Source organism: Moschus berezovskii, chromosome 17 (assembly GCF_049115385.1).
Source record: "Moschus berezovskii isolate FMDL1 chromosome 17, NW_MosBer_1.0, whole genome shotgun sequence".
NCBI classification, from domain to species: domain Eukaryota; kingdom Metazoa; phylum Chordata; class Mammalia; order Artiodactyla; family Moschidae; genus Moschus; species Moschus berezovskii.
Genome location: NC_142476.1, coordinates 34,958,108 through 34,972,018, shown reverse-complemented (window position 1 = coordinate 34,972,018; position 13,911 = coordinate 34,958,108). Strand labels below are relative to the sequence as shown.

The following is a 13,911-nucleotide window of genomic DNA, read 5'->3' as shown; positions in this document are numbered from 1 at the left end:
TAAACACGGAAATTCTAACATAAGTTACAACATGGAAAAATCTAGGAGACATTATGCTGAGTGAAATACAGCAGTCACAAAGGACGAATACTCATCTGTGACACTGAGGAGTGCGAGCAAATTTCAGAGGCAGAAAGGAGAAGGGAGGCTGCCAGGGTCTGGTGAAGGGGGACTGAGGAGTTACTGTTTCAATAAAATGTAAAGAGTTTCAGGTTTGCAATATGAAAAAAGTTCTATAGATTGACAATGATGAAGACAAACTGAAGGTAATTAATGCCACTGAATAGTACACTTAAAATGGTTAATTATATGTGTATTTTAAAACAATTTAAAATCAATAAGTAATTTTAAAAAATCTCTTACTAATTAAAATTGTTCTACTTAAATTACCTATATTTTCCTGAGGAAACTAGCCAGTCACCACCTTTGAACAAATGTTAATCTTCAGTACAAAAACACAAGTACTCTCAATAAAGGCTACCCCACTACATTATTTTTAAAAAGTATTTAACATTGATTAGTGAAGCTCTGTATTACAATATTTTTAAAAACCAATTATAACACAATGCTCTATTTTAGAAATTCAAAGATAATTTCTTACAGCAATCATGAAGGAAAATATTACAATCCATATATACTGTGGATAAACAACTTGCTACTTATCTTTGATCCAAAAGTTTTTGCAGAGCAATCCAGTCACGTCATTTCTCTTTTACAGAACAGGACAGCTCTATCATTCAAACTACTGCACAATTGCACTCATTTCACATGCTAGCAAAAGTAATGCTCAAAATTCTCCATGCTAGGCTTCAATAGTACCTGAACTGAGAACTCCTCAATGTTCAAGGTGGATTTAAAAAAGCCAGAGGAACCAGATATCAAATTGCCAGCACCCGTTGGATCATAGAAAAAGCAAGAGAATTGCAGAAAAACATCTACTTCTGCTTCACTGACTATGCTAAAGCCTTTGACTGTAGATCAGAACAAACTGTGGAAAATTCTTAAAGAGATGGGAATACCAGACCGTCTCATCTGCCTTCTGAGAAACCTGTATGCAGGTCAAGAAGCAACAGTTAAAACCGGACATAGAACAAAGGACTGGTTTCAAACTGGGAAAGGAGTACGTCAAGGCTGTATACTGTGACCCTGCTTATTTAACTTACGTGCAGAGTACATCATGAAATGCTGGGTTTGATGAAGCACAAGCTGGAATCAAGATTGCGGGGAGAAATACCAATAACCTCAGATATGCAGATGACACCATCCTTATGGCAGAAAGTGAAGCGGAACTAAAGAGTCTCTTAATGAAGGTGAAACAAAACAGTGAAAAAGCTGACTTAAAACTCAACATTCCTAAAACAAACATCATGGCATCCAGTCAAAGATGGGTAAACAATGGAAACAGTGACAGACTTTTATTTTCTTGGGCCCCAAAATCACTGCAGATGGTGACTGCAGCCATGAAATTAAAAGACCCTTGCTCCCTAGGAGAAAAGCTATGACAAAACTAGACAGCATATTAAAAAGCAGAGATATTACTTTGCCAATAAAGGTCCGTCTAGTCAAAGCTATGGTTTTTCCAGTAGTCATGGATGGATGTGAGAGTTGAACCATAAAGAAAGCAGAGCCAAAGAATTGATGCTTTTGAACTGTGGTGTTGGAGAAGACTCCTGAGAGTCTCTTGGGCTTCAAGAAGATCAAACCAGTCAATCCTAAAGGAAATCAGTCCTGAATAGTCAATGAAGGACTCATGCTGAAGCTCCAATACTTGGGCCACATGATGTGAAGAGCCGATTCATGATATAAGATTCTGATACTGGGAAAGATTGAAGGCAGGAGGAGAAGGGGACAACAGAAAATGAGATGGTTGGATGGCATCACCGAGCCAATGGACATGAGTTTGGGCAAGCTCCAGGAGATGGTGAAGGACAGGGAGGCCTGGCGTGCTGCAGTCCAAGAGGTCACAAAGAGTCGGACACGACTGAGAGACTGAACAACAACAACAATCATTGTGAAATAAAGTTTTCAACGCTAGAGCTACCCTTGCCTGTCTATTCACTAGTCTTCAAGTTACATATTGAAAAGAAGGAAAGGGCCAAGACAAAAGAAATCTGTTAACAGGGCTTTATAAATCTAATCTTGAGAAGAAACAGGCCAAAACAAGACAATAACAGAAAAGAATGAATAGTAAAGACAGATACACACACACATACATACACAAAAATAGATCAATTAAATTGGCAGAAAGAAATATAGAATTTCTGCCTTGAAACATAATAGACTTCATTAAAAGATTTTGGTATACACTCAGAATTTAATACAATTCAGAATATGGCGATGTCTAAACATTTCAACAAAAAAAGTTCATTTCACAGTATATATAAAGGAACTGATTATAAATGCATCACAGTGTGGCATGAATTCAGAAAATAATTATCATAATGAAGATGCAGAATATTCATTTTTTTATCACCCCAAGAAATACAGATTTTTGTGCTTATTAGACTATTTTTAAGAATAATTAGTAATCGCAAAGGATCGCTATGGGTTTCAACAAATATCTGTATTTCTGTTAGGTTTTAAAAGGAATTAAATCAGGGGAGGAGACCCAAATAGTACCTTTTGCATCATCAGAACCTGAAGCCAAGAGTTTAGGATCCATCAAATTAAAGTCAACACTCCAACATCTCTTCTCATGCTCCTAGATGTAGAAGGAAGACAAAGTAGTCTTAGAATATAGATCTTAAATAAAGCAAAACAAATAAAGTTGATACCAATTTATCACTATGGTAGGAGGGAGAAAGAACTGGCTATGAAAATAAATGAGATGCAAAGTAGCTCATAAACTTTTTAAATATACATTTATAAAATTACCACTTTTGGAAATTCATTTGATATAGCCTACAAATGCAAAGAGTCTGAAGAGATGCGTCAGAAAAGCATTACTGGAATTACATAGGTAGATGGCTGGATGGCATCCCTGACTCAATGGACATGAGTTTGAGTAAGCTCTGGGAGTTGGTGATGGACAAGGAAGCCTGGCGTGCTGCAGTCCATGGGGTCGCATAGCATCAGATACGACTGAGCAACTGGACTGAGAAAATGCCAAATAATGATTTTAAATTTGTAATTATAAAACGCATGAAGCTCTATAATTATTAAAAAGTACGAATGTGATTCTTGCAACAAGCGTCAATATTTTGGCCACCTGATGCAAAGAGCCGACTCACTGGAAAAGACCCTGATGCTGGGAAAGATTGAGGGCAAAAGGAGAATGGGATGTCAAAGGATGAGATTGTTGCACGGCATCATCGACTCAATGGACATGAGTTTGAACAAACTCTGGAGATAGTGATGGACAGGGAACCTGGTGTGCTGCAGTCCATGGGATCACAAAGAACTGGACACAACTGAGTGAACAGTAACAACAGGTAACTAGTATTCTTATTCACCTGATAGACCTTTGACCTCTGTCCTGTGAATCCATCCCATAGGATGACGGTGCCTTCATAATCACTGCTGGCTAATAGGTTCTTATGATAACTACTCCAACTGATACAGCTGAAAGAAAGGGATATTAAGTTAAGCCTTATTTTACATAAAAAGAAACAGCAATGGATACAAAGAATTTGGATGTTTCAGAAAGATTAGAACCCTTTCAAAATAGTTTACATGAGTTCACAATAATTATTCTGCCCACAATCCATCAAGGAAGAAGGCATCAAATAATTCCCAGATTTTTCAATTGAAACTACCAAGTTACAAATCGTAACCACTCTTCACTCTCATCACCAGCTAGAAGACAGATATGGTGTGCCTAAAGTTGCTACTGGCCATCCTTGACACATGAGGAAAACATGTCTGTAGGTGGAGATAACAGAGGCCAGGGGGGCACACATATGTCATGGCAGAGTGGCAAAGACCAAATCAGACCCTTCAGGCCCCTCTATCCACTTGTGTCAGATCATATAAACCAGTAAACTAGTCTGAATTGAGTCTCTGTGTTTACAGGCAAATGTTGACTAACATAAGTGTATGACTCAAATTTCAATAAAATGCATTTAACAGAATTAAACTTCTAACGTTTACAGTTTTGGCTATTCTCAAATGTTCCAATATTTAGAATGCAACATCTAAAAATATATGCCTTTGGTTAAACATATATGTGCATCACACATACAGTAAAGCTAATGTATATTAAAGAAAAAAGTCACTTAGAAAGCAAAGCGGTTGACCTAGGTGATTTCCAAGCATTTGAATACAAAGCCTTTATGCTGTCTTCTGGCTGTACTCGTGCTACATTTTAGGGGTTGAAGAGTTTATTTGCAACTTTAGATGTACTTATTAGAATTTCTGGGAGAAATTACATGGAACAGTCAAGAACTTTGGATTCAGTCAGACCTGAGCTTAAATTCCAGATCTGCAACTTACTAGCTGTGGCTCTGGGTAATTCAGTTCACTTTCACAACTGGTGAGCTCCAAATGGGTTTCAGGGAAGCTTACATATTGACCCTTTCAGCCCCAAGTCCATTGTTTCCAGATTTGAACAGTTTCCTTCTCTTTAATCCAAGGTGCATAAAATACTACCATATTGCTTTATATCTGTCAAGACAGACAAGGTAAACCCTCTAATCCATATTTTCATTATGGTAACATTTACTATGAATTCTTGATATGGGTCAAGTATTGTGCTGAGTGAATCATGTGGATTTATTTAAAGTATAATCCTATGAAATAGTTATTACTTTTAGAGCCTCTATTTTACAAATTAGTAGCATGAAATGGTTAAGAGCAAGATTCTGTCTGAATCTTGGCTACTCCAGAGACTAGCTGTACAACCATCAACAAGTTAATGAACCCTTTCTGTGCTTCAGTTTCCTTGTGTATAAAACAGGGTAATGATGGTCTGCTTAAGACACAGAACTTATGATAATGCCTGCCACTGAAGAATTCAATAAAATTATGTCTCACTCATGCTGCATTCTTTTCACTTAGGAATAAAGTATATAAACTAAGTAGATAACCATTACACATTCTCAATGATGAGCACCAGTTAGATCAGTCTACCATTTTTATATGAATTAGGAAACAGAAAAGAAAGTTATACAAATAAAGACTACAGTACTTGCTATATTATTAACATTATTAAAGTGACCACATATATGTGTCATTCATCCAAATAAAAAAGGGATAAGAATGACTGGAAAATGTTCAAAATTTTAAACAAATTTACTATTAGTTTCTTGCTATCACGCCCTTTGAAGCCAGTGCCTATGAAAATAGCTTAGGAAGCTTGTTTTAAACATGAAGATTCTAGCAGTCCTTTTAGATTTTGTGGGGGCAGATCCGAAGCTGGGTCTAGTTTCTGCAGTTTTAACAGTATTCCAGGTTTAAAAAGCACTCATTATAAACTCTAACCCTTAATACATGAAACTTAAACACTATGCCCTCACAAAAAGACACATACCATTCTTGTGAATTCTTAAAATTATAAACAATTTTAATAGAGATATGTGCACGCTAGAGGAAAAATTCCAGACTCTGAGATACTATTCACTGGGCTACAGTAATCCTTAATTTTATACCCCATGAAAGGTCATCTACAATAAAGACATTTATTTGATTAAATGAAAGAAGATTTTCATTTGGCAAATAGAAAAACACTGTTAACCCCTACAGGGAAAAAGCAATCAATATCTATAAAAAAAGATATTCTGATATATCTTCTATGTATAATTAATAACGTTCATCAGGAACAAGTAAGGTGTCACATGACAAGGTAAAACTAACAAACATAATAATCACAGATACTGTTACACACACACTACATTATGCCCAGTAAATAATGTAAATACCTGATTTTGGAATTGCAGGTCATTTCATTTTCAGGGTAATGAATATCCACTGCATCCTGAATGACTGTGCCATATTCATAGACTTTAATCTTCTTTGTAACCCCAGCAATTGCAAAGTAGTCACAATCCCGGTCAAATTCAATACTGAGGAACGAAGTACGTACTTGGGTCAGTAAGACTATTACCTATCCGTGTGATGTTATGACGACAACATTTCAGAATTTGGTTTTTTTCCTCCCCTATTTCTAAAGTGATTCTGTCTACAATGATAATAGATCTACTTGAAATGCCTTCAAATTGTATTAGGCCTTATGGAGACTGTCATTATCAAGACATGTACAATTAAGAGTGGTGGAGAACTGCATAGCTATACAATTCTGAACCACAGATGGTTTTTTGGTTCCTAGAAACTTGACATGATTTTCAATTCATCTTTAGTAACCATATTACAACATACCAAACTGTCAAGGCTAACAAGTTACACTGTAAAAGTTGTGAGGGAAAATTTAATGGTTTGATATATTAAAAATACATCAAAAGAGAATAGTCAGTAAGCCTTTTCCTTAATTTTAGCTTTTTCTCTACCTACCATTCTGTGTAGATGATAGAATTTCACAATATTTAACGTTATTTTAATAAATTAATGAGTACACAAGCTGAATTATGACACAACTAAGGAAGGTATTACAATAAAAGGATAAAATATACATATGAATGGAATCATTAAATTCATTACATTTCCTCCAATTATTTCTCACCTCCCAATCTAATATGATCTCTCTGATTTATGAACCACAAACAAACAGAGGAAAAACTAAGTAAAAATTTTTCCTTCTTTTCAGGTTACTTAAGAGAATTCACCTCTCTCTTACTGATTTTTTATACAAGTTTCAAAATAAGTAACTCCAAAGCACAACACAAGGTTTTATTCACCTTTAAGGACCATAACTTGGAGTCCTAAAAAAGTTGTTACATAATCAACAAGAATGTTAAGTAACCTAATGGAATTAAGAGTAAAATGAATTATCACACACATTATTTCTCCATGAGTTAAATATCCTTTCTAGAAGCTCAGTCATAAAGTTAGAGAATACATAAGAGTTATTGATCTTTAACTAATTACATAATAATACCAATAATAGATAATATTCATTGATCACTCACTCATAACACAAACTAACTCATTAAATTCTTATAATAACCCTATGAGATAGGTATTAATCTATCCACTTTTTATATATGAGAAAACTAAGGACTGGAGTTGAGTAACTTGCCCAAAGCATCTTATAAGTGGTTAAAATGATATGGTAGTGCTCTGCATATTTTAAGCATTCACCAAGTGCATACAAATAACTACATGACATATTTTTCTTAATAGATTAACTGTGACATCTTTTTACCAAAAAGTATATGGTTAATTAATAATACAGTAAGAAGCTTTGCTAAGCTGACAATAAGGAAAATAAGTACACATCAAGAATATTTCCCATAAAAATACATGTTGAGATGCTCACTTTTCATTATAACTTTAAATCCTTCCTCAATTTTATGCAATTTTTAAAGAAATTTCATGAAATGTCATTGACTATTGCAAAATTCAGCAAATGTTCCCTTCAATACTGTATGACTATGTAGCAATGCAATAGACTTACTTGTACAACAATTTCAGCCTAACTGCAATATAACTGTATCAATGGCAACTATTCATCTATCCCAACTTAATTTATACTCACAACCTCATACCACTGGAGAAATATTACTGTGTCTGGTAAAGGACAGAGTTATCAGAACTGAAATTCTATCCTTAACTTAGGAAATTTTGTTATGGCTAAGATGTTAAGGGAAAACCAGTTATATTATCTCTAAATATTTTTTCTTCTCTACAAACACACATGGCTAATAAATCAAAAATATTCCAAAGGTTTTACTAGTAAAAGTTAACACGCTACTTCCAAGCTATTTGTTCTTAATATAAAAAAGTTTAAACACTAACTTATTAAAGACACTACAGGAAGAAAACTGGCATATAAATTAAAATACTGTCAAAAGAATGGATTTGATGATATGAACAAGTAATTAAATCTATTTCTTCTGTTGCTACTCTGTTATTCAACACAGCTCTCTTTTTTCAACAAAGGTTATTATTTAGCTATATCTATCAGATCATTATTAACTCTTATACATTTTGTTTTATATAAAAGTTGTTAACTTTTTGTTAATAAAAGTTTCATCTCATTATTAACTTCTTGTTTTGACTTTACTGCTACTGTTTTCTTACATTCTGGTTATGTTTTCTTCTTAATACATTAGTGTAACAAGGACCTAGACAGTATCCTTATTTTAATATTATAAGATATAGAGGCTCTAGTTTAAACAAGATTTTAATAGGAACACTGATCAAAAAGTATAAAGAATAGCATTATTTCTGATTAAAAGGGAAAGGAAGAAAATCAGCTACCTTAAAAAATGCAAGTACTTCCACATAATTAAGACTCAGAATTTAAGTAGTTCCAAACATGAGTCATTTATTCCCAATTACAAACAAATTTAATCATATCTGTTCCCAAAGACAAACAAAGTCAGACTCTAGAAACCAATCATGGAATAACTCAAAAGAATAATGTAGTTTTCAGACAGAGAGCTTTTCAGAGCTAAATCAAAATAGATGGTCTCTCATTTCACAATACAGTATTTCAGCTGCTTTAATTTCTGCAATCTGATAAACAAAAGTAATAAACAATGACTAGTTAGGCTGACATAAAAACAAAATAAAAGGTAAACAAAACACACTTGATGGTGTGATTCAAAAAAGAACTGTAAGAAGTCTTGTGATACAAAATTCATTTCTGCTATCCACTATCACCAGTAATAAAACAAGTAGTTTATGAAAGTTAATTGCAATAAAACAAATTCAGTTTCACAGAATTTTTTAAATTTAAAAAATAAACGTTGAAAAATTATCTGAATGGGGACTTACATGAAAGTAAACTGCATTTTTCTTTCACACTTCGAATGTTTCAACTGTTTTTAGAAGTGATTTATTTAAGCAGCTGTAAAATGAAACTCAGCTGTTTGAAATTGGCTATATTCTTTGTCAAAAGGGCCATCAGTCAAGTGATTAAGCATTGAGGTGATAGACCACACAGGACACCTGATTAATGCATACATCTAGTACAGAACAGCACAAAGCAATGCAAACATATCAGTATCTCAAGAGGGGAACTTTGTCAGGGTTCCCACTGTCTGTCATATTTTTCTTGTAATTATAAAATGTATTAGTGAACAAGGTGGATTAACATCCCTGAACAACAGAATCCAATTTATCAAAAGAAAATGTAAAGTAAACAAAATTGTTAAAGGTCCAATTCATTACCATGTTAGTGTGCCCCAGGAGACACGGGCTGCTATAATCTCAAGGAAACAAAGAAAGGCTCAGAAATAACCTTTTTTTAAAATGAAAACAAAAGAGTAGAGCTTTACATAATACAAAAAGGATAAGTAAATAATAACTGAGGATACTCAACTGTGACTTTCTTTCAACTCGATCAATAGTATTGGCAAAAACTTCCATAACATATTAAACACTCACTATATGTCAAGCATTGATTTTAAGCACTTTACATTAAATATATTTAATCTTCAAATCTCCACTGCATAAAGAAACTGAGGTATACTAATGTTAAGTAATTTGCTCAAGGTTTACTAGAAAATTCCAAGTCATCAAGTTTCAGAGTCTATGCTCTCAATCACTATGCAAAACTCTTTATTTTAATGAGAACAGAAGGGTTAGTCTATAAGAAACACATATAAAGGCAAAATAATAACATAAAAATGGTATCTACTCATGGCATACATATGATAGTAGTAGTAACAACATCATAATTCATCCTGTACAGCAATTTAAACAGAGAAAAAAGAGAGTACAGTAGCCTGGTAGGGTTTATAATTAGTGGGCAAGGTCATTTATTAATAAAATAAGCAAATGCCAAACAACAGAACAAAACATGACACAGGAATTCAAGAGTCAATGATTACTAAGACTCACTGGAAGAAAATGTATGATGCTTGGATATTCTCATTCATATGAGAATATTCGTATGGGTGTGCCTGCTATCTGCCGAACATTGACCGAACTGATGGAAAACCAGGATGCTGAACCAAAATACATTTGAGAAATGTGCAGAAATATGCATTATTACAAACTTGGGCTAATGCAACAGCCTCCTTACAAGTCTGCCGGTCCTGACTTTCATCTTTTCTAATCCATTTGAAGGATGGATATTAGGGGAAAACTTCCAAAAACACAGCTCTGTCCACGTGATTATCATCACTTTGTTGTTGATGTTGTTGTTCAGTGGCTAAGTCATTTCTGACTCTTTGTGCTGCCGTGATCTGTAGCACGCCAACACTTACTACCATGTAAAATCCAAACTTCAACCATTAAGAAAGGTTTGTCACAACCTGGCTTGAAGCTTTTCTTAAAACTTATTTTCTTTTTTAAAACTACATATATAGGCGATGGTTCAAAAGTGTACAGACAAAAAAAAGCAAGTCTCCGTCCCAATTTTACCAAATAAGCACCTGACCGGCCTCCCTAGAGACAATCAATAGTTACAGTTCGTGCATCCTATTAGACATGAACAAACATATGGGATTCACAGTCTTTTTTTTTTTAAACACATGGGATGATATAATAGTATCTTGACAATTATGCTGTATCAGTACATATTAGGGATACCTCATTTTTTTCCTCAGTGGTTGCACAGAATTCCAAAATATGGGTATATCATAAGTTATTTAATAAGTCTAATAGGAACATTTACTTTCTAGTTTTTTTTACTGTTAACAATAATACTACAATGAAATAAATACCTTTATATGCATGTCATTTTTCACATATGCCAGAATATCCCTAAATATACCTGGATTATGAAGTGCTGTGTCAAAAATCATACCTTGTTAATATAGTTAAATAAAGCTAAACCTCCATCCAGTACTCTTGCCTAGAAAATCCCATGGACGGAGGAGCCTGGTGGGCTGCAGTCCATGGGGTCGCGAAGAGTCGGACACAACTGAGCGACTTCACTTTCACTTTTCACTTTCACACATTGGAGAAGGAAATGGCAGCAGCAGCAGCAGCAAACCTCCATGCAGATCAACACCACTAATAATTTCAATTTTGTCTCCAAATGTGTCATTATCTTCCAAATCTAACTAAAACCCGGCTCTTCCCTGACAGTGCTGACTCCTCTGAGGGCCTCTCGCGCTCCGCATTAAAACACACTGGGGTATAAAAAGTCAGAGTCCTCCTCGCTATGCACAATGTCCCCGTGTACTCTTCCTCCTCCCTAAAACCTCCCAGGTCAGAACATCCTGTTACCTTGCATCACACAATACTGCTTCTTATTACTCCTTCTACCAATCCATGAGTTCTTGGAAATTTTAACTTTTAGCTCAATATCACTCTCTCCAAATCTACCCTTGTCATCAGTTCAGTTCAGTCGCTCAGTCGTGTCCGACTCTGCGACCCCATAAATCACAGCACGCCAGGCCTCCCTGTCCATCACCAACTCCCGGAGTTCACTCAAACTCATGTCCACAGTTTTGGTGATGCCATCCAGCCATCTCATCCTCTGTCGTCCCCTTCTCCTCCCACCCCCATAATTCTTAATAATTTCAACAATCCCACAGATTCTAATATCCTGGTCTAACAGTTGGACTTTCCTTTCTCAAAAGATCTTTTATTCTGCTCACCTCCACCTCACACAACCATGATTAGGCTTTTTCATTACCAATAATGTCATTTCTCCATAATTGCAATTTCACTTTCTGATACTGCTTTCTGACAACCACTTCCATTCGCTCCAGCTAACTCACTATTAGCAACAATCTTTCAGGCCTTCAGGCCCATGAGGAATCTAAAAATTCACTGATCTTATCACTACTGTCCCTCCCCTGCCTTGTATATTCACTTTTCCTTTACCCATCATAGGTTACATAGTGAATAATTAAGATGCCCTCACATATAACTATACTCCTTTAACATTTTTACGTCTCTTTTTCCTTATACCTAACTTTCTTGGCAAAACTAGTTAATCTAACTCTCTACTCACTCTACACTTGAAATGGCATGGCTGAACATGGCTAGAGAAAAAAAAACAAAACATGTTCTAATCATGACCACTATCCTCAAGTGGAGCTCTCACACTGCTCAGGTTTATGATAAATATCCCCGGTCCCATAAAATTTGCTAAAAATTTGTCCCACACTATTTGCTTTTAAAAAAAGGTATATAATTTCTCTATGCTTCTCCAATTTCCCATATCTCTCTCCTCTTAATCACTCTCAGCAGATTATTTTGCTCACTATAGTTTATCACACACACATAGAATAAGCAGGTAACTTACAATGGCTACCACCATCACATCCTCTACTTACCAGCATATACCCACATACTCTGATATACTCTGCCACCTCTCTGGTCACTGAGTGAAGGATCCACACCCCTATGGATCCAGCACGTCTACTTGTGCACTAGATCCCAGCTTTGCTTGCCTATTCTAGGACTGCTTCCTAGATTGACCTCCACTGCTCTCCTGTATCATTCATTTCTTCCATTCTCCTGGATCTTTTCCATGAGCCTTTCAATTTCAATGTTTTCTTCCTTTAGGTGAAACACAAACAAAACAAAACACCTCTTAGAACCGTAATTCTGCTTCAGCTATCATGATATTCCTTTCCATTCTGATCATAGAACTTCACCAAAAAGTGGTCCAAACACATCAATTCCTAATTCTTCTCTTCCCTTTCTCTTTAACCCAGTGGAATCAAGCTTTCACCTTCACCACTGAAAACGCTTTACTACGGTGAACAATGACCTGCTCTCTGCTAAATCTGAGAGTCAAATCTGAAATCTTATCTTTCCCGAATATCAACAAGAGCTGGCTTAAGCTCATATAGCTCAATATCAGCGAAACAAACAACCCAATCAATAAATGGGTGGAAGACCTAAACAAATACTTTTTTCCCAAAGAAGACATATAGATGGCCAACAAACACATGAAAAGATGCTCAACACTGCTTATTATTCAGTTCAGTCGCTCAGTCGTGTCTGACTCTCCGCGACCCCATGAATCACAGCACGCCAGGCCTCTCTGTCCATCACCAACTCCCGGAGTTCACTCAAACTCATGTCCATCGAGTCGGTGATGCCATCCAGCCATCTCACTCTCTGTCATCCCCTTCTCCTCCTACCCCCAATCCCTCCCAGCATCAGTCTTTTCCAGTGAGTCAACTCATCGCATGAGGTGGCCAAAGTATTGGAGTTTCAGCTTTATCATCAGTCCTGAGGTATCACCGTTACACCAGTCAGAATGGACATCATCAAAAAATCTATACAATAAATGCTGGAGAGGACGTGGAGAAAAGGGAACTCTCCTGCGCTGTTGGTGGGACTGTAAACTGATACAGCCTCTATGGAGAACAGTATGGAGATTCCTTAAAAAACTAGGAATAAAAACTACCATATCATGCAGCAATCGCACTACTGGGCATATACTCCAAGAGAACCATAATGCAAAAAGACACATGGACCCCAATGTTCACTGCAGCACCACTGACAATAGTCAGGACATGGAAGTAACCTGGATGTCTATTTATAGATGAATGGATAAAGAAGTTGTGGTACATATATACAATGGAATATTACTCAGACATAAGAAGGAACAAATTAGAGTTGGTTGAACTGAGATAGATAAACCTAGAGCCCACAGTGAACCAAGTCAGAAAGAGAAAAACAAATAGCATATATTAACATGCATATATGGAATCTGGGTTTCCCAGGTCCACTATGCAGCACACTCAAGAGACTTGGGTTTGATCCCTGGGTTCGCAAGATCCCCTGGAGAAGAGAACTGCAACCCAATCCAGTATTCTTGCTGGAAAATTCCATGGACAGAGCAGCATGGTGGGCCACAGTCCATGGGGGTTGCAAAGAATCGGACACAACTGAGTACTTACGTGCATGTGCGTGTACACACACACACACACACACACA

The 13,911-nt window shown here is 35.9% G+C and overlaps 1 protein-coding gene across 5 annotated transcripts in view; it reads right to left on the bottom strand.

The window, feature by feature from the left end:
- The window catches only part of COP1 (COP1 E3 ubiquitin ligase), a 221,298-nt gene that overhangs the window by 81,781 nt on the left and 125,606 nt on the right, over nucleotides 1-13,911 (bottom strand). For all 5 annotated transcript variants that reach the window (XM_055419200.2, XM_055419203.2, XM_055419202.2 and 2 more), the window contains 3 exons: nucleotides 5,856-5,999; nucleotides 3,453-3,561; nucleotides 2,620-2,701 (listed from right to left, as the gene is read on the bottom strand). In XM_055419200.2, coding sequence (XP_055275175.1) covers nucleotides 2,620-2,701; nucleotides 3,453-3,561; nucleotides 5,856-5,999 — 335 coding nt within the window. The remainder of the gene's footprint in view (nucleotides 1-2,619; nucleotides 2,702-3,452; nucleotides 3,562-5,855; nucleotides 6,000-13,911) is intronic.